Raw genomic sequence first — 21,212 nt, 5'->3', positions numbered from 1 at the left:
AAATGTGAAAACAACTATAAAATTTGTATTTACTATGAAAGTTTCTCTTTAAAAAGAATTTTGAACTGTTTTCGTAGGGCTCTAGTGTTCAGGTGAAGCTTTAACAGGTAACTGTGACCTCATGTCCTTGAATTTTGGCCCTAAAGAGCAGGTGACAAATGAAGCTTAGGATGCTCTTATTCACGTTTTTATTTTTATTTGTTAAAGAATGGCAAAAAAACACCCTTGGATGAGGAGCTGGATATATTTAATTCCTAGCACTTTAAAGTCGGAGTGGCGTTTCCAGTATTTCTTTTTCACTGATAGCTCTAGGAGTGAATGAAATTCATTTTTGTGTCACTTTCTTGTTCCCTGTCGCTGCCCGTGCACCGCAGACAGATCTCCACTAGTGGTCTCTGCAGGCATGCGGATCCAAACCTTCCCTTGGCAGAACCAGCAGCCTGGAGGAGAAGACAGCCACGAAATATCCTCAGGGATGTGCTGGCACTCGAGAACAGACATGTGTGCTGTGAAAATACAGAGCGAAGTTAGGAAAATGTCCTGCCTGCCTGTTTCTCCTGGTGCAGAACGGGAAGATGTGAAGCTTCTCCACCCCTGGCATTTTGAACTGGGCTGCTCCTGTTTTATCAAATGTACTAAAATTCATATAGTAAATTTACTCAGACTAAAAGTCCGAGTTAAAAGTTGCTCATTGTAATTTGGGGATTAAAAAGTGGGACTATGGTGCTGTTAAACACTATTTAAGTCTCAGTGAGTTCTAGTTCTGAAAGCCCAAGCATAGCAGAGAAAGCAGTGATGGATCTTTTATATTTTTACAATTACTGGGAACATCAGGAAGACCTAAGACTGATTTTGTCCCTTTACTGCTGCTGTGCTGATGGCTCTGATGAGGTGATCAATTCCACCTCTTGAGTAACTCTGTCCACCACATTTTTCCCTTTATCTTTCCATGAGGAGGTACCAGTGTGTCTTATTAAAGCTCAACTCTCAAACACTGCCTTAATTTTTTCTCCTTCTACTCTAAATTTCGAATAGTCGGGCCGTTTGCATTTGAATAAACCCCCCTGGCTTGTTTTCCAAGCACGCTCGGGTGTGATCGTGCATCTCCTCTGCACACCCTCCTTCCCCTCGGACGCTGCGGATGCTCTGGCAGAAGTTGGGGCTCCCCACTTGCTCCTCCCCTGCGCTGTGGGGCTGGAGGCAGCTCTGACCCCTCCCAGGGAGGGAGCAGCCAGAGGCAGCCGGGTGTTTGCAGCAGAGCCTGAGCAGGAACCTCGTCCTGCCAAAGCCCAGCTCCTGCTCCAGCAGCCGGGACCTCGCCGGGCGGCTCCGCTGACCCCCGGGACACTGTCCTGTCCAGCTCTCCCACCAAGGGACAGAGATGGTGGCCACCTGCCTGCACCTGGCTGGATTTGTCTGCAGTTTTGTAGGGTGGATCGGGGTGGTTGTGGCCACGGCCACCAACGACTGGGTGGTGACTTGCGGCTACACCATCACCACCTGCAGGAAAATGGATGAGCTGGGATCCAAGGGGCTGTGGGCAGACTGTGTCATGGCAACAGGGCTCTATCACTGCAAGCCCCTCGTGGACATCCTCATTCTGCCAGGTGAGCGTGTCCCATCCTCCCTTTCCCACCCCGAGTGGGGGCTGCAGCCTTGCCCAGAGCAGCACAGGTGCTGCTGCCGCCCGAGGTGATGCTGAAGCTCCTGCGGCTTCATCAGCACAGGAGATGGTCCATTAAATGCGCTAAAGAAGGTAAAATGATAGCTCTGAACATGATTCTCATTGATTTACACCTGGTTTTAATCGTACCCAGGTCTGGTGTTTTCTGTGGCAACTAAAATCCAGTTAATGTTTAATCATTGCTCTTAGCAAAATCTCACTGCTTCTTTGGTGTCTTGCACTGCAGAACATACAGAGCACACTGAGGTGTAATACAGCATTACAAGGGGATGGTGAACTATTACAAATGTTATGGTTTGATTCCTTAAAGTAATTTGGAGCATAATGAATCTTTCAGCATCTATTATTAATGCTGCTATGGCTTTTAATCTTTCAGATCATCATTAGTCTTGATGGTCTTGTGCTTCTCACAGGTTCGAGGCAAGAGAGAACTTTTTACACAGCAAACTGATGTAACTGTATTTAACTTGCTGCTTTTTAATGATATAGTAACTTTCATCTAGTTTACTGCAAAGCAAAAATTAAGCAAGGTGTTTAATCAGTGTTAATTCATCTTTTTGAGCTAATTAAACCTGACAAAGTCTTGTGATGTCTGGTCCCTGTAAATTTAGTTTGTGAGCTTGCCAGTTTCAACCACTGCTCACGCTGTAGCACTTTGTTCTTCTGCGCTTTAGATTGCAACTCCTCTACCTTGTCAAAGGCACCTCTCTCAAAGCTGACAGGGCAGAAATGACCATTCCTTGTCATTTTCTTTCATGTTTCATTATTTACTGCTTTGAACTGTTGTGAAAATAATTTTACAAGAGGTTAAAAAGATAATTCCTGGATTTCTCTCTGTTACAGAGCTTGGTCTGTGTCACACAGCACTTAGCAATGTCGAGTCTCTCATTCTCCCCTTCTCTGTGGGTGCTTCTTTTCTTTTATTTGATTTTAGTAAGTTTGCCTGCCTTACTGCTACTGTTGTTAAATCTGATCCAACAGAGAAGACAGAGGAAGGTTTTGCCCAAAGAAACATTAGTGAATGCAACTTAATAAATAAGTGAATGGGTCTTGCAGTAGCAGAGAGCAAAGCTTCCCTCAAGCAGAAGCGACTCACAAACCAAGATGTTTCTGCTTGTAGCCTGTTTGATACCAACAGCTTGGCAAGAGAGGGAAATTTATCCTGGTGTGCCCAATAGCTGAAATATATTTAGAGCCTTTCATTGTCTGAATCAAGTCTTTAAAATGGATTGTTTGTATTCTCATTTACTTGGGGTTGATTCCACATAATCCACACTGGGTACAGCCATCTCCTTTGTTTAGGGTCTCTTTTTATGCCCTGAACTCCTCAGGTAAAATTTTTTTTTAAAGTTTCTTCTTGAAAAAACCAAGGAAATATTGAATACAGAGAGTGTCTGCATTTCCAGAAACTGTAAAATCCTCATTCCTAGTGTTGTACCTGTGTGTCAGTGGGATGTGCTCGAGGTCCCTCTTTGCTGGTGTTGTTGAAGCATCTTGAAATTCCATGTGTGCATCTGACAGCTTCTTCTTGTTAATAAGAGGGGACAGAGAGCCAGCACACTCACTGTGCTGAGACTGTCCTGAAAACTGGGGGAGGTCACTAGGCACTGGGACAAATCTGACATTTGTCCTTTTCCTTTTGTATGCTAGTAATGACCTGGTATAATTTACCTATATGTAATTTTTCTATAGCCTATATACATTACATATAAAATATAGCTTATAAAATTTAGATTTACATGTTGTATATCAATATTTTAAAAAATCATATATTTTGATACATAGACCCTTGCAGAGTGGCAGAAATATCATCTTACTGCCCAGCACCTCCACAGCCCCTGGTCCCTGTTGTTTCCTTGTGCACAGGGACAGGTAGGAGAGGAATGGGAGCTGATGAAGTGCCAGGGGATCCTGTGATGTCCACAGGGATCCAGAGGAATAACGTGTCCCTTGGTCATGGCAGCTCAAGCAGCTCTGTAAGGTACAGTCTTCTCCCAAAGGAAGGGCTGTGCAAGTACTCAGCTCGAGTCATGGATCTCCTCTGAGACCCCACAGCCAGGCTGAGCTCCTGGGGTGCAGTGCTGAGATGTGGCTGTGGGTCAGGAGTGTCCCTCCTCCTCCTCCTCCTCCTCCTCCTCCTCCCAGCTCAACCATGCTCATTGCCTTGGGGCAGCTGCTGGCACCATGCCATGGACCTGCAGTGCCAGTAGTGGGTCTTCAACTATTCAGCCCTCTGAATGATGGGAGAGTCTTTGAGGCTTTAAATTACTGTTATTTCATGTCAAAGATTTTAAATTCTTGTTCTTTAATCAAACTCTCGCTGTGCAAAGATATAGGGAAACTCCTTCCTAGAGAAAATTTCTTCTACTTTCCCTCCCTTATTTTCCAGCTCCATGATTTCCCAGTGTATCTCTAGGAAGAGCTTGTGTTTTCTGGGCAGTGCTGTTTGTTGGAAAGCTGTGATGCTGCACCTCCCATGTTCACACACTCCCCACTGCACTGCGGCCTCACTGCTGTGTGCCTGGTGAAGATTTAACGTTTACACAGCGATGAGCCCATTTCCCATACTCCGGGCAGCTCTTGGACTCTAATCAAACAGGATTTTTTGTCCAAAGTCTCCTTTTCTTGTGCCAAATACTGAACTCCTCATGCTTTGCCTTGCCCACAGGGTATGTCCAAGCATGTCGAGCGCTGATGATCGCCGCCTCCGTCCTGGGCCTCCCTGCCATCTTCCTGCTGATCACGGTCCTGCCCTGCATCCGGATGGGCCACGAGCCGGGGGCAGCCAAGTACCGGCGGTCCCAGCTGGGAGGGATCCTCATCATCCTCCTGGGTAAGGCACCTGCCCCGTGTGGAGGGCTGGAGCCCAGACCCCGCTCCCGGGCGGTGCGGGCTGGTCGGGCGCGTTCTCCTGGAAGGATTTGCGCAGGCTGAGCTGCCCCTGGAGCTCTCCAGCGTTGCTGCAGCCTGTGGGTGAACAAAAGGCACGGACAGGAGTGGGAGGACAAGGGCAGGAGGCTGGGAGGGAAGCAGGGATAGAGGGAGGGCTGTGATTCCCTCTGTCTTCGCCTTGTGGAGTCCTCAGGCACGGCTTCTCTTGGAAGGCCTTCGCACACAGGCAGTGCCTGCAGGCAGGGATTGTGCTGGTGCACTGTGGAAGTGATTTTTGGGAAAGGGTCTAAACTTCCAAGCTACTTATAGGGAAGGCAGAGCTTCCAAATTTTTCCTGTGGGAAGCCCTTACTGGATGGGGCTGGTCCTGTGGCAGCCTGTGGCAGGGGATGGAGCATGGAGGTGGCGCAGACGTGGGGAGAAGGATGGCACCGCACGGGAAGAGGACTGGCATGCCCTCGGTGCCTCCCAACCCCCTCGGGCCAGCCTTGCCCTTGGCCTCCAGGCTCCCCTGGGAATTTCTTCCCGTCCTCGGTGCTTGTGGATGAGATTGTTTTGAGCAGCACAGACTGTAGAGCTCATTGTCCCCCATGCAACACCTGCATGTTCTTGAGGCCTCGTCATCTCAGCAACAGCCTGCGGGGCCTTGTTTTCACCCGTCTGTGGCAGGGGAGGAGGGGAGAGGCAAAGTGGCCTCTTTGTGTGGCTCTGCTGCTCTCTGGCAGCCAGCACTGACATCATGCCCGTCTTCTTTCTTCTTCTTCTTCTTTTTCAAGTGGGCACTGAATATAGCAGCACACTCGGAAGGGCTGTCCTCTGGATGCTCCTTCCATGTGAGCCATCCCTACTCTGTCACCTTGTGCTTAGCACAAGTCTGTACATCCCAAATCTGAGGGGTTGAGCCTAAGGGTGGCCTATTGGTGTCTGTGGAGTTTAAGAGCACAGCTGGAAGTCCTAATATCAGCTTTATAGGGCCTGTCTAGGACACCCCAATCACGAACAGCCATGCTGGAATGTGATCTTCATCCCCTGGAACCTTGAGACACGTATTTGGGCTTGGAGAAGTGAGAGAAAAAGTGGAGGTTTTCTTCTGTGAATGAACTTATGGTGCTGGAGGAGACTGCTCTGATGGATTTGCCCTGCCCAGGCCCATCAGAGCTGCACTTTGCCAAAAAAGCCACAAGATTTTTGTTCCAGTCAAGGAGAACTATGCTGCAGATCAGGCCTGCCTGCATGGCTGCAGATGTGGAGGCAGGAGGAATGTCCCTAAAAATCCCAAAGGGCATGAGGATGACAGGGCCAGCTCACATATAACAAATTGCAGTGACAGTGTTGGGTACTGCTGTGTTAGAACAAGTGAAATCCTGTATGCTGCAGTGTCCCACCAGGGTTTGGTGTCTGGTGTGCCGCTATCCCATCCCAGTCATGCTGCAGTGGGACACCAGCGGGGACAGCAGGGGATGATGGAGACTTGTGGTGCTCCATAAATCAGCTTCCCCTCGGCCTCAGAACACGGTTTGCCAACTAGGTGGGTCCTGTGAGGAAAGGAAATGTGAGAGATCACATCTCTCACATTTGTATCACGGAGACATTGGCAGACAAATGCTCTTTGGGTCAGATTTGGACCAGATCATAACGATTTTCACCCCTGTGAGCTCTAAAGCACCTACAGGTGAATGAATGACTGGTCTTGCTGATGCCCTAAAAATTATCTGGGCTGGGATCAGCAGCCTGGCCACAATGTTTTAGTCACAATTACAATAGTGCTCTTTTTGTCATATCACAAATGAAGAATAAATAACCTTCTTTTGCTCCTAGGTTGCTTTTATTTTAGAAGAAAAAAAAAAGAGAGAAAACCAACCCATATTTATAGTTACAAAGCACATTTTTTTCAGGCTCATCGGCAAGACAGTCCCTTTGGAAGAAGAATAATGTACAGAGTTTAGGACTTTGACATTTTTTAAGCTGATTAATGATCTGTTAGTTGCAAGATGAGGTGTCACCATTCCAGAGCATTTAACAAGCATGGATCAGGCCCCAAAAGATACAATACTGAGTTAAAATCCATTATATTCTAGAGCTAACATGCCCTGGACTGTTTTTATTCACCCTCTGGCCACTGAACTCTCACTCATGGTTTCTAGGGGAGAGCAACACCCAGAGCTCTGGTTAAAAGAAAGTGGCCCCCAAAACACTCCCTAATGCAGCAGAAATAGGGAGTGGGGATGCAAACAGGGGAGCTGGCCCCATGGCAAACTTCACTTGCTGCTCAGGGAAGGGATGGCAGTTTGTCACTGAATTTTGTTATAAGGGAAAACAGGGATTGAAACACAACACAGAGCCAAAAAAAAAAAAAATTATATATATAAAAAGCTGAAAAGTTGCCAGGAAAACAATGGGCTTAGATATTCCATTGATTTTTCTGTCCACTGATAATCACAGGCTGCTGGAGTGCAACCTGTGTGCACGCCCTGCTATTCTGCTGCTGATGTGTTTATGGCTTTGCTTGATCCTATCTGACCCAGAGAATTGATTTATGGCCGAAAACAACCGTCAGCAGAGGTTTGCTCTGGGCTGATATGAAAACATTTCACATGTTGGTGTTGATGGAAAAACCCTGGCCCAGCCCTTGTTGTTGATATTAATTTGGAGGACCCCTTGCTGGTAACCAAGGGGGCATTTTCCCTGTGGAAGAGAAGGACTCAGACACTGGAAAACAGATAAAATATATGTTAGTGGGAATTGCTGCTACAAAATAAGCCATTGTGTACTAAATAAAGGATGTTAATGAGTTTTTCTGAAGACTGCATGAGGTTTACTTGTAAAACCATAGGTATCAAGAAAAAAGATTGCCTTGAACAGAGAAAAAAAATATATGGTATCTATTTTTTTCAACTAAATGCTTTGAAAGAGAAACCCGTGTGACTCTGAGTCAGCAATTCGGAATAGTTAAATTTAGATGTGAAGGAAAAGTATTCTTTCTTCTGCAGAAAGCCTTTAACTTACTGTTAAGGAATTTGGCAGGGACTCATTGTCCCTTGACTTAGAACAATCCTGTTCCCCCTCCTCCAGCTCCCCAAGCACCTTCTGCACTTCTTGTCCCTGTGCATGTCCTTCTGACTCCAACACATCTCTAATGTTGAGTATCAAGGGTTTCAGCTCAGCAGACTGAGCTTCTGCAAATCCACAGTTAAAAAAGACTTGGAAACACTGGAAGCTGGGATGTATCCCTGTGGATCCACCACAGTCTAATGGAGCAAGGACATTCATGCCATGCAGCGCCAAGAGGAATTTTAGGTAGAGGCAGTGGCTTTTACAAGACTGCCTACTCCAGCTGCAAAAAGCAGGCAGGATTTCCACACCTGTGCCCCAAAACAGGCCTGTTTTCCCAGCTAAATTGGTTGCTCTAATAGAAAATATTCCTTCTCTTTGCAGACTTTCTTTTATTTTTCTGCTAGACTATATTGGCTGCAGCAGCTCTACTGTCTGAAGATCTCTTGTTTAGAGAGAGGCAAAGGGTGTCTTGACATCAGCACAAGAGAAGAGATAACAACTTCTATCTACCCTTCTTTTCCATGTAGGCAGCCATTTTAGAACTTGAAACTTGCCCTAGAACTCCTTTTCCAATCTTTTTGGGTTTCTTGTCAAATCACCTTTTTTTTCAGCCTTTCCCTGTGGTACAACCAGAATAAAATTTGAGCCCATAGAGAGATATTGCAATTGCTGACTGTCCTTTTCCCATCTCCTCGGAGGATTTACAGCCCAACCTAATCTATGCAGAGCAATGAAACCCAGTTCTGTTCCAGGGCATTCCTCTTGCTCAGCAATGGGGTCACTGGTGACTGACGGCAGCTGGTGGCCTCTGAGGACAGGAGGTCAAGTGAACCCATGCAAAGTCCTTGGCTTGTGTTTCACAGCTTTCTGGTATTGTCAGCATTAAAATAAGGTGGTTTTACATGTAGTGGAGACACAAGCACAAGAGATGCCATTGTGTGAGCATCCCTGAGGGCTCTTCTCAGCCCAGTGCAAGTGTTTTCTTCAGTGCTGTCTTGTGGGGGAGGGTCTGGAGAGATAAGGCTCTTATAGTCTATAGACAAATATATATATATATTTACTGCTGACAGAGAAAGAAAAGATGATTGTGTTTTTTCGGACAACAAAGCAGCTTTGTTCCCAGAGCCCATTAGAATGCTTTGTGGATTCCCAACTGATACATTTTTGTTTGAAAGCGTTGGAGGCTCATGAGCTGTTTGCAGGACCACTCCACATGCAGGAGAAATCCTCTTCTCCCTTCCCTGCCTTCTCCAAAATTCCTTCCAAAGCTGCGGGGCCCTTCCTTTGAGGAGGCCCAAAATTATTTCTGGCTTTATAAGCATCCTTCAAATGTTCTTCTCTTTTCCATAAGAAAATATTTTCTCTCACAATAACTGCTGCTTTGGGGATGGGTTTTTTGCTGTACTGGCCAGGAGCTACGGTTTGTTCTCTGCTTTAACTAAACAACTTTATTTTTAATCTCACCCCTTTCTTTTTCCCTCTTGCAACCTTAACTTTCTGACACTGCCTCCAGATACCTTTTAACACGGTCGGTGGAAATCTGTAACGCTGCCACGGTCCTGTTATTGTTTTGCTCTGATTCTCTGATAGCCACAAGGATGGAGTCCTGCACAGCTTGTCCCAGAGGCAAGTAAATATTGACAGATTAATTCTTCTCAGATGTACAGGCCATCAAGGAGTATTGTTTTAGGACCTGCTCCTGGGAGGTGATTAACACCATCAACTCCCGTTGCCCTTGGTGCATGTGGGGACTCTGTGGGGACTGTCTTCCTCACATGTCACCTCACAGCACCACTGCAGCTGCCTTCTGGCTTTTTGTGGAAAAACCCTCTATGGAATATCAAGTAAAATGTGAAGCCTGCAGTAATTTTTTGACACGCTCTAGTCCCTAGATAGGATTCTGTATTTTCTTCTGCAGACTCTTTGGGTCCCATTTTTATTCAGTTCAGTAAATGTCTGGAGAGCCTTGCTGGGTTTGTCTCCATCGCTTGATAGAAATTTTCCACAGGGAAGTAGAACCTGTTTTCCAGAGCTGCAAGACATTTCCTTTTCCATGAAAAAACCCCAGCAATGCCTAACTGCTGCTTATTTTGTCCCTGCTCATTTTCTGCTCATATTTCATAAACTCTGCTTTAGAGTGCTGGGATATTTTGGTGATGTTTATGTGACCACTCAGTAGAGCCACTGCAATGATGAGGAGTGATATGGGTGAGTCGCTGTGGAAATAGGGATTTAAACCAGTTCACACTGGTCCACAGATTTTATTCTCTCACTGATCCATATGGTTTTCATGGCCTTGCTTCATATCTAATCTATTCCTAATTCTGCTGTTCTGCAGAACATCAGTTTCAGGGATGACTCTCATTTTTCCCCTCTTAAAGTTATTTCTAGGGAACAAATCTGCTTCCTTTCTAATGAATATATTATATTGTGTCAGGCAGCAGTTGTTTTTCCTTCTTGGTGGTGCCTGGGAGAGGTGGCTGTTCTCTCTCCATCTCTCACTCCTGAGGCTCCCATGTTGCCTCCTACTTGGAGATCTCTTGCACCCAGCCCTGATGCCGCTGCTTCAGGGTGCCACCGTGGGGCTGGAAGGGAGGAGGGATGGGTTTCCTCTCTGTCCCCGGACAGTGGGATGACACTCTGGCGCCACTCCCTCCAGTTTGGAACCCTAAGGCCGTCCTTTCCCTCTGTCCCCAGCCATGTGCGGCGTCGTGGCGACCATCTGGTTCCCGGTGTGCGCCCACCGCGAGACCACCATCATGAGCTTCGGCTACTCGCTCTACACGGGCTGGATCGGCTCTGCCCTCTGCCTCTTCGGCGGCTGTGTCATCGTGTGCTGCTCGGGAGACGCGCAGACCTTCGGTGAGAACCGCTTCTACTACGGCTCGGGATCCAGCTCGCCCACCCACGCCAAGAGCGCTCACGTGTAGACGCCCCGGGGACGCCCCACGGCTGCCGTCGGATGCTTTGGCTGGTGGGTTCGTGTGCCCTGGGTTTGCTTCTGCTGACACGCACGGCTGGCAGGCTCCCAGGGGGAGATTTAGAAAAGCAGCACAAATGTCTGGTAGTTTGAAGCATTGTTCTCCCCGTCTCTTTGCCCCCTTTTTCTAGAAAGACAGCTCCAGCCAGCCCTACCTCTTGGTCCTCGCCGTTTTGTCCCGACCACCTGCCCCATCTTCTTGCAGCCAGGATGGTTTGGGGTTCTGGTGTGGGTTTTAGGGATTTTAGTTTATCTTCTAGCTCCCCTGATTATAGGAGAATTTAAAGCAATAAAACAGAAATGAGAGAGACACTTTCCCATTGTTAGGAGGACTCTGACAGCTTCTCCCCCATCGTCACTGTTTCATTTTTCCCCACTCAAGGTCATGGCTCTGGCACGGCTGGGGAGAGAGGATAGGGAGAAAGGCTGTCCTCTCCCACTGGGCAAATGTTTCTCTTTTGGAACAAGAGGAGGGGATTTTTCTGCCTTTCTCTGTAAATACTTTTGTATGAGTCTCACCGTTTTAGTAACAGTGTTTCCCCCACCCCCACAGTCATCAGTATGAAGGAAACCGAACCCAAAGGTCCTAATGACATGGTAGATAACAGTGCCTTTTAAAATAGTTATAAATGACTTTGGGGGCTATTGTCCCTGCCCTCTGGTTTAGTTTATTTTTTCTTTTTTTTTTTTTTCTTTTGTACAGATCTGTTACTAAAAAATGTATTTTTACATTTTTTTAAACTCCTTTCTTTCTTCCTCTAAGTTTGTGTTCTGTCTTGCCTCGTTAAAGCAGCACATTTTAACATGCAGTATAATGTACCTGTTACAATACAATTCTGGTGAGTACTGATGATGCCTTTGTACTTTCAGTGAAATACTGTACAATAAATAACAGAGTACCTGCAAGCCCTGACTTCCTTTTTTTCCTTCCTTCCTGTGTGTTTCCATAGCCAGTTTTTCCATGACAGGGATTTGCCAATGATTTTGAAGAATTTTTTTTATAGCAGTTCAAGCTGAAAAATTCTGCTCTGCTGCAGCATTAAATGAAGAATATTTAAAATATGAGTAATTTTCCTGCATGGGACTGTCCATAATCTTATCCTTTGGTTCTTTCAATGCTCCCAGTAGCAGCTTGTAGCAGTGGTACCCACTTGTAGGTTTCTTTATATTGGGAAGGATTAGAAAGCCCCTGAAGTGGTGGAGACGACCCTAAGCACTGTGAAGTTGAGACCTCGTGTTGCTGAAAGTGCTCTCATCTAAAGCAGGAGTTTGATCTGGGGTCATTTCTCTGATTAGAACTGTGTAAGATCAAGATCTAACTCTGTCCTTACCAGAGGCTGTAGCAATTTCATTACACTGACATAAAATCCCATCTGTTCCCAGAGATGTTAACTCAGTTCAATTTGTGTAAGCCAAGAGAAGGAAGAGAGGAATAGCTGCTGTTCAGATATGGGCAAGAGGAGAGCCCCAGTGGAGAGGTAGGAGGAGGAGAAGGGTCTGAGCAACCAAGTTTTTGGGGTGATGAATAATGGGAAAACAAGTCTGTCAGTCAAGCCTCGTGCATTCTGGACTGTCCTTGGTCTGTTGCATCTGGAGAAACCAAACTGGATAAACGCAGCCATGGGCAAGGATGCTGCAGCTCCTACCTCTCCCCTCCTCCACGTGGGAAGCTGGAGCATTTGAAGGGAGCCAGAGGGAGCTTGGCTGTGCTCCACAAGGCCCCTTTGGCTGCCCGGCTCAGGGATGGGCAGCAATCTGCCCTTCACAGCGAGCAGCCTGTGCTGTGCAGCGCAGTGTCCCGGGCGGGCGGTGGCAGGACACTTGTGCCCATGACCTCACAGGCAGGGCACAGGCAGTTGTTGTACAGCCGGGGGATGCTCTCAGTGCTGCCATTGATGTGCGGGTGCCCCGGGCGGAGGGGGGCACAGGCGTGCCAGCTTGTGCAGGCTGCCCGGGGATTGTGGATTGTGCCCGCGGATTTACCCTCTTAACCCCGGGACACCTCGGAGCAGAAATCCGATGGAATGCTGCCTGCAAAGAGCCCTGGAGCAAACTGGGAGGGAAAAGCACAGGAACAGCTGTGTCGGATGCCCGGGGGAGGGTTTTGGTGCTGCGGGAGGTGCATGACCTGATTGGGAACGAGCCCTGCCAAGCAGCGTTTAGGGGATTTTTTTCTGCCCACACCTTTAGGATGCACCTTGTCCCTTCCAGTCCGTGATCCTCATGCACATGATGCTGAGGACCCTCGGCAGGGAATGGTGCTGGGGCTCTGTGCCCATAGCCAGAGGTTTACCAGCATCCAACCCCAAATCCAACCCTTGAAAGTCCCTGGGAGTGCTCCTTGGAGGAAAGAAGAAGTTTTATTTCAGGGACGAGGATTAAAAACCAAACAAAGCAAAGCAACCCCGCAGCAGCTGCAGGGAAAATGTACATCTGCAGCCATGGGGTGCGAGGAGATGGGGCCAAGAATGTGGTGGGGTATTAGTGCTGGCACCACAGAGGGGGAGTGTTCTGAGGAAGCACAAGGAACATTAAACTTTCCTAGTTTTTAAAAGATCAAGGCTGAAACACCTGCTTTGTGCCCCTCCAAAGCACCCTGCTCCCCTGTGGGGCTCTCTTGGTCTGGATTGGCCACTGTTGGCTAATAAAGGCTTTTAGCCCTCATTTGCTGACCCATAGCCTCAAAATAGGATCGAATATAATTCTCCTGAATCAAAGAACTGCCCCACACTGTTGCTAACAGCAAGTGTGGAGTGGTGGCTGTGAGCTGTGGCAGTCCCCCCATTGTGGAGGTGATGGTCCCTGATGCCCAGCAGAGCTCTCCCCAGCTCCACCAGGACCAGCTGCAGCTCTTGAACCCATCCCATGATGGGGAGAGCACCTGGCAGCTCCCCACAACCCAAATAAGAGGGACAGCAGGAAGGAGCCCTTGTGGGGCACACCCTGAGCACCCCAAAGGGGACAGGCAGCTGTGTCTGCCCCCCCCATGCAGGGAGGGGACAGTGCTGTGACACCCCAGTTCCCCCAAAGAAAGGTGAGTGCCAGCAGGTGGGAAGATATTGGTGCACCCCAGGCTTTTGTACTGCAATAGTCAACCTATGGTCATAGGTTTTAGGTTTTTGCCTTTTTTTTTTTTTTATTGTGTAAACAGATAACCATTTTCTCTCACAACACTGCAAGTAAATAACAAAGTCAGCCTGCTGAAATAGATCTTCTAAAATGGATTTTTTGAATCACTTAAAGCAAGATTTTGTTCACCTCTAGCTTCAATTTAGCAGTGGAAAAAATATCAGAACTTCAGGTGCTGATTGGCTTAACAAAATTTACATGGAAATTTTTTTTTATTATTACTTTTTGGTTTAGTCTCTCATTTAAAAGATTTACATTACTATGGAAACTAATTCTAAGACACATTTGTCTCTGGCTTTCTTTACAAATCCCTTAGTTCCTCTTTGATTTTTAAATGTAAAGGCACACAATAAAGCTTTATGCATTTATTAAAATATACAGATTTTGGTAAATTTAGATTTTTTTCTTAGTATCTTGATTATATATATGTATTATATGTATAGTTGTCAACAACACAGTCATCTGAAAATAAAAATCACTCCATAACATATCTGCATGGTTTTTTTTCTTTCTCATGATACACTACAAGACCCCATTGTACAATGCACCAATGGGCTTCTGGAAACCACAAAAAAAAAAAAATGGATAGAACAAACTGCTTTTAACAAATACACCAACTTCATACCAGAACTGCAGAGAATTGTTACACCAGAAAGTACCACCTGCAAAAAAAAAAAAAAGCTGCAAGATATACATCAGAAAGACCGAACAAAACAAAGTGAAGGTCATTTACAAGCTGGATTTACAACATCCCATGTTCTTGGGGTGTGATTTCGCTGCCATGTCAAGGATGCTGGGGTGCTGGGCCTCGGACCAAGAGGTTGTGACCGTGTGGAGTGAATTTGTGAAGGGGCTGAGATCTTACAGAGTCGGCCTGGAAGGTTTGAGGTATTTATGCTCCATCTGTACCTTACATTTGGCCCCTCAGGGCAAATTCCCCGTGGAGGGCAGGCAGGCACGGAGGGGCTTTGTGCCTCTCACCAGAGGTGGGAGCAGGATGGTCCTGCTCTGCCATGTCCTCCTGACGGCTCAGGGATGTGAGAACCTCCCTCAGGGCACCCAGGGGAAAGGCTGGAGTTGGGGTTACAGCAAAACAAGCACTTGCACCTCTTCCCAGCCCCCTGGCCAGCAGTGCCCAGAGGACATGGACACACCTGGACATTTTGCCTTCTCAGCCTTTGCTCGTGCCCACTGAAGAGACCAATGCTGATACAAGAGACAGCACGTGAGTTCCCAGAGGCTGAACCCTCACATCTCTCAGGAGCTGCCATTCGGAACAGGGAGCAGGGATCCTGTAAACCAGCCCTTGGCCACTGGCAAACCCCCAGGACCTGTGGCTTGGTCACCTTCTCCTTAAATAGCTCTGTTGGGTGGGATGTGGTCAGCTCAGGAGGAGGGTACAGTTCCCACCCTCAGCACAGTGTGGGCTGACAGCAGCCCATCCACATCTGACAGTGCTGTGGCATCAAATGCTGTGCCCTGGTGGTCCCAGGATGGGGCACAGCCATCCTGCCCCAGCACTTCCCCAGGAAGGGGAAGGAGGATGCGTGAATGGGAGCGGGGGCAGCCAAAAGGCTGCTCAGATCCAATGGAGAAGTTCCTACAGACACCAAAGAGCAAGGGATCAAGCCCTTGCCAAATTATACGGCGTAGCTAGAGCAGACATGACGACAGACACTGGTAACTGCTCCGTAGCAAGAGATTAAGGCTGCAAGAAGAACGGGCATTGACTCAACGGGGTGCTTGGGCATGAGTTTGTGGCTCAGCAGATGCCCCAATACCGTGCGGAAGCAGGATGAAAACAACTGCCTTGGATATGGTATCGTTCAAGAGCTGGTAGGAAAATAGCATCAATCTTTCTCCCTGAAAGCATAAAGCCAGACCTGCGAGGTGCCATCTCTCTTGGGTACTTCTAAGGCATCAAGGAGGAGAGCAGCCAAGCATGGGTGAACAGTGACAGTTGCAAGAGGAGCTCAGCACCACTGCAGAGGTCTCCTGAGCTGGCCCGTGAGCAGTGCACATTGCAACAGCTTTTCAGTGGGACACACTCAGGATTTCTGCTTGTAGAAGCGTGGTGGGGTGGACAGCAGGAATCGATGCCAGAGCAAATCTTACAGGTCCTTTAGCCAAATCCTCACTCCCACCCTGAAGCTGCTGCAGAGCCCAAGCTTCCCTTGGCTTGCCTGGAGCACTCCAGGTTAAGATCTGCAGAATTGGATGTTCTTCTCCACTGCAAAAAGGACTGTGGTTTGTCACTGTTTGTGACAGGAGCTGGAGTGAAACTTTTGCAGCCCCAGGCAGAGCGTCTCCATCAAGCCTTTGCATCCCAGGAGTGATGGAGATGGGGACAGGTCCAGGCACCCTTCGCTCCTGCTTCCCCACAGAGGGTGCCAGGCAGGTGTTTTGGAAGCCTGAGCCTCATCCAGTGTACCAAAGCATTAATGGTTTTTAATATCCACGAGGATATTTCCATATTGGAAATCCTGCCCCTGTTGATGTTAAATTGTCCCCTGGGATGCCAACAGCAGTCCATGGTACTGGGGGTTGGTCTGGGCTGCACTGGAGCCCCTGGGACAGATCCATCTGCAGCCTTCAGCAGTTGTGGGGAGGATGGGAGTTGCTGTCTGATGGGTTTGGTAACTGTTTGTTCAAAAAGATGTTCCTCCACCACAGCGTTTTACACGAAGCATGATGAGCTCCAGAACTGGACCTGCTGATAGTCACTGACCAAACCTGCTGATAGTCACTGACCAAACCCCATCACTGCTGCCTGATGGATGTGTGCAGACACTGGCAGCAGGGAGTGTGACAGCACTTCTGGGGGCCATGGCCATGGTCAGGGGGGCTTTAGCATCCACCTGCTGGCCACCTCTGCCCTGCGAGCCACCAGCTCTGTTTGGTTTCAGACTGAAATACGGACACTTAGGGAATGAGCAGCATTTCAGTGTTTTTCATACAGCACCCACCAAGCCAAGGGAAAAACCAGAGAATATTGTACAAGGTGCAGACAGCAGTAGGGAGACAGATTTCAGCCACCAAGTCCTCTCCACTTGCTACCCATGGCCCAGCCCCACCAAGACATGGCTGACCCATGGATGCTGCTGTTTTGTGAGGGCATGGATGGGTGTCTGGAGCACTGAGGGCAGTGAGCACTGGAAGGTGCTCAGCATGGGGAGGGATGACAGCACAGTCATTTTTGTAAAAGACACAAGGTGGTGGAAGCAGTGCCCAACCTCAGACTGGTTATATTCAGAGGAATGTGCAGTCCTCGTTGACCATTCATACAAAGAGTGTTGAGCCAAAAGTGGGTCACAGCCCTCACTGTGACCAGGAATGGGATCAGGCTCCCAGCCACAGACTTGGGGTGTTGGGCCATGCTGGGGCTAAAAGGCTGGACTGAGACATGGACTAATTTTGAATCACAGAATTGGGGTTTGGGGTGTGGGGATGGATGTAGGGGAAGCACTGCTCTGTGCAGTGTGCCAGAATGGAACTGTGTGATGGAACCAACTATGCATCTCTGAGCTACTCCCAGGGAAGAGTGTGTCCATCTCCATTTTGTACCTACCCACCTCTCTGTGCCTCTGACTCAGCTATCACTTCTAGGTTGTTCAAAGGAAAAAAACACACATGCCAAGAAAGTGCCAAAAATTTTAAGTGGCATCCCACCGATGCGGCCATCAGGTGGACTTTCCCCAGGGACAATTTGACTTGTCCATCCCATGCAGCTCCTTCCACCTCTCAACACCCTCCTGGTTTGGCACATCTCCCACCCCGCTGCCCCCACTGGTGCAGCCGGTGCTGGGGGATCAGCCAGCGTTCACCAGAGCGAGACCCCGCTGGTGGAGCTGGGACGGGCCAAGGGTGGTTTTGGTTCAGGGTCAACGGCAACCGCAGAGCGTGTCCCGAGTAGGTGGTGAGCAGGGCGGTGGTGGAGGACCTGGGGAAGATGGGGCAGGGTGGGGGAGCCATGGGGAGCTTTCCTCATTGCCTGGGCGGTGCGGCGCCCCGCTGCCTGTGCTGCTACTCAGGCGAGTAGTCCAACTCGTCGTTGGCGATCAGAGCATCTGACGGCGGTTTGTGCCGGCCTTTGCTTTTCGACCTGCTACTTGTCCGATGGCTTTCCTTGGCGTCCGCCATTTGCTGGTAGGAGAAGCTCTTGTCCTCAGAAGGACCCCAGGCTGGGTAGCTCTCGCCCTCGGGGGCGAAGGAGAAGCCGTCGTCCACGGAGAAGGGGTCGACATCCACGTCGTAGCGCTGGTAGGTGCTCTGGTGCAGGGCCTCCTCCCGGGCGCTGATCTCCAGCGTGCTGTTCCACATCCCGTAGCCAAAGTAGATGAGCAGACCTGGGGTTGGCAAGAGAGAAAGGGTTGGACCCAAACTACCCACTAGTTCCACTAGCCCTACCTGATGTCACCTTCCTGCACAAATGCTTTCACTGGCAGCAAATATATCCAGAGATCTGATTTCCAATGGATCACGGGATTAACCTACCCCAGACATCTGCACAGAGAAATCCAGACTCCACATGCCATGGACTAGCCATGAGGGACTGATGTGAGGTTAAATCAGGAATACACATCTCTGCCAGAAAAACCAATGGGATGTCCCATCCCCAACAGCCATGGATGGGCTGGTGGAGCTCATCACACCTAATGCAGTGCTTTAATTGACTCTTTGCCTTTGCAAGCAGCTCAAGAGGTATTAGTTGTACCCACAGGGCAAAGTGCTTAATTACAGCAGATTAAACTGATGCTTTGGAGTAATCTTTTCTTCCAGGTAAGACTTTCCCTGGATTTACAGCTTCACGTATTGCCTTCAAGGGCCAAAAAATCACTGAGTATGTCTTCTCCAGCCCCAAAATTCAGATGGCAGCTCCTGCCCAATGGCTCAGCTTGGACAAGCTGTGAGAACTACTTTATTTCTCTTTGCTTTGTGGAGTAAGTGGGTCAGAATGTAATGCACTATGGATATGCTGGACTCCTAGTTATGTGTCAGAAAGCCTAAATTTGGAAAAAAAAGGGTCCACAGCAGAGTCTGTAAGTCCTAAGATGCTCCTACCCTGAAGATAAGAGCTTGGGTTAAAAGGAGATACAGTCTACAGATCTGATTTTCCCAGGGCTTCTGGGATTGGGAAGCTCTGGGCTTTGGAAAAGCAGTGCTGAAATACTGGTGTGGGCTGCTGAAGAGCTCATGTGGGTGACATAGCAAGAAATCAGGCTGATTTCTGCACAAAACCTGCCTGCAAGGCAATTTCCAGGACCCGCCTACTTTGCATCAAAAAAGCCATCAAAATAGTCACCTTTGCATGGAGTTATTCTCTTCCATGAAACTGATGTTTTCTGGAGGTGTAATTTTCCTTTTATATGTTGTTCGAGGGCTGGATAAAATGAGATTTCTAAGAACTTCAGGATGACAAGGGGCAGGTGAGAAGGACTGGGTATGTCCCAGGCATCAGCCTATGCACTCCCATTAGGGAAATTGTTATTAACAACACCCTTCCGAAAGAGTGTCAGTGAAAAAATTAAAATAAATGAACCTGGGACTCACCCACAAAACACCAGACAGCAAATCGGATCCATGTGACTGTGGAGAGCTTCAGCATGAGATAGATATTCACCAGCATGGCAAAGGCAGGGACGAAGGGCAGACACGGGGCCATGTAGGGCAGCTTCTTGGGGTTTTCTGGCTGCTGCAAGATCACAAACACCAGCACAGCGATGAGCAGGATCATCAGCACAACCAGGAGGACAGCCCACCAGCTCTGCTCAGAGATGTAGTCTGACCCAAAAATTATGAAGGAGCAGAAGATGAACATCAGGACAAAGAGCAGGAGCACACAGGTGGTGACCGTGTGGCCGGTGGCCGCTGTTGGGCGATCCATTTTACCCGGCAGCCCGAGGTGGATCCGCATCGTGTAGTACCGAGGGCCAATCAGCTTCTTCAGCTTGATGAGATAGATGTTCTCAGACTCATCTGCCTCTATCCCTGAGGTCATGTCAACGGTGCCGTAATTGGGGTGATTCACGTTGTAGGCGGATTTATCGGATTTCCCAATTAGCATCTCGTTATCTCCTAGTGACGGCAGATTTTTTGCCCCGCACGTGTTGGTGGGTGGGCCAGAGAACTCCTCTCCTTCGCTCCCGGGGGAGCAAGCTTCCTTCTCACAGTCAGCCAGGATGCCCTCCTTCTTCTTGGTGTGCTCCTCGGAGAGGAATTTGACGAAGCCGTCGATGTCGCTCTCGGGCTGGTACCGGAGGAGCAGGACGCAGACGGACACCAGCGTGTAGGCCAGCAGGGTGCCAATGGACATCATTTCTATCAGGTCCCTCAGGCTGACCAGCAAGGAGAGCAGAGCTGCCAGGAACCCGGACACGATACAAGCCACAACAGGGGTTTCCGTGTAAGAACTGACATGGGACAAAAACCTGGAGCACAGAACAGTCACAGAAAGTCAAAATCACAGAGGTTCCCTGTTGCAATAACCCTTCCTTGGTTGCAGGGGACAGTCTCAGGGATCCCTTCAGGTCTTGTTGATTTTTGGAACTTTGATTCTAGGTGGGGACTGGCAACACTGCTGAAATTGAATCTGGAATTAGATTTGGGTCTGACCAGCTCTGCAATGAGCTCTCTGATACTTCCAAATAAACACCCAGATTTTATCTATATAAACTGCTTCTCCTTTGCAAGTAGCTCTTGAATTAAACACTCATCCTCACATAATCAGAATCGCTAGATAGCAGCACCAAATGAGAAGCTGTAGGATATTTTCCCCCAGGATATTGCTTTGGCTCGTGCCCCATTCTGCACCCACTGTGTCTGTGTGTGCCCATTGCTCCCTGTAGTGACAACACTGTTGGCATGTTGGGACCCCCAAACCCACCAGCACAATTTCCTCTCAGATACTCAGAGGCTAAAAATAAATGCCAGCATGGGCATGACTGACCTGAAGAGCAGCCCATCTCCAGCCATGGCATAAATGACTCTGGGCATTGGGAAGAGGGAGCCCAGCAAGCTGACAGTCAGCCCAGCCACGGACCCGATGGCAACGATGAATTTGGCTGCATAGAAGCCATGGACCACGAACATTTCCATCAGTGGGGACTCGGTGTCGATGGCATCGTAGGGCACCATCAGTGTGAGGATCATGCTCACCTGGGCAAGGCAAGAGGAGCAGGACAGGGGTGTCAGCATCAGCACTGAGTGCTGTTGGGGACTCTCAAGGTGGAGGGGATGCAAAATGCTAGAGTTAGGTCTGTTTGCACCTTGCTGTAGGGTGGTTAATTCACTTAGTCTCTGCTACCCAAAGGCAAGAAAGGGATGCTTGAACCTTGCTCCAGAGGTGGTGCAGGAGTCAAATGGGACTGGTGAGGCTGGTGGGACTGGCAAGGTTAGTAACACTCACTTTGGCTGCATTCCTGTGTGGGAAATATTGCTGGGCCAGAGCCCAAATCCAGATTGCATTGCTTGGAGC

The 21,212-nt window shown here is 48.6% G+C and overlaps 2 protein-coding genes across 2 annotated transcripts in view; one reads left to right on the top strand and one right to left on the bottom strand.

The window, feature by feature from the left end:
* Positions 1-1,272: 1,272 nt before the first annotated feature.
* Positions 1,273-11,479, top strand: CLDN11 (claudin 11). Its single transcript, XM_005525099.3, has 3 exons — positions 1,273-1,607; positions 4,353-4,517; positions 10,327-11,479. The coding sequence occupies exons 1-3, from the start codon at positions 1,382-1,384 to the stop codon at positions 10,557-10,559; spliced, it is 624 nt and encodes a 207-aa protein (XP_005525156.1). The 5' UTR covers positions 1,273-1,381; the 3' UTR covers positions 10,560-11,479.
* Positions 11,480-13,718: 2,239 nt separating this feature from the next.
* Positions 13,719-21,212, bottom strand: part of SLC7A14 (solute carrier family 7 member 14) — a 29,768-nt gene continuing 22,274 nt past the window's right edge. Inside the window, exons 6-8 of the mRNA XM_005525098.2 lie at positions 20,685-20,893; positions 19,289-20,166; positions 13,719-18,084 (exon numbers count right to left, since the gene is read on the bottom strand). Coding sequence (XP_005525155.1) covers positions 17,762-18,084; positions 19,289-20,166; positions 20,685-20,893 — 1,410 coding nt within the window. The 3' untranslated portion in view covers positions 13,719-17,761. The remainder of the gene's footprint in view (positions 18,085-19,288; positions 20,167-20,684; positions 20,894-21,212) is intronic.

Source organism: Pseudopodoces humilis, chromosome 11 (assembly GCF_049639895.1).
Source record: "Pseudopodoces humilis isolate 2021_Gansu_Grassland_sample_001 chromosome 11, ASM4963989v1, whole genome shotgun sequence".
NCBI lineage: Eukaryota > Metazoa > Chordata > Aves > Passeriformes > Paridae > Pseudopodoces > Pseudopodoces humilis.
This window is presented reverse-complemented; position numbering and strand designations above follow the sequence as displayed.

What these genes read in the sequence shown, in the direction of transcription:
- CLDN11 (XM_005525099.3), top strand. Translation starts at nt 1,382, where the DNA reads ATGGTGGCCACCTGCCTGCACCTGGCTGGATTTGTCTGCAGTTTTGTA. An exon ending in GGACATCCTCATTCTGCCAG is followed by an intron (nt 1,608 to 4,352) that starts GTGAGCGTGTCC and finishes CCTTGCCCACAG; the next exon opens with GGTATGTCCAAGCATGTCGA. An exon ending in GATCCTCATCATCCTCCTGG is followed by an intron (nt 4,518 to 10,326) that starts GTAAGGCACCTG and finishes CTCTGTCCCCAG; the next exon opens with CCATGTGCGGCGTCGTGGCG.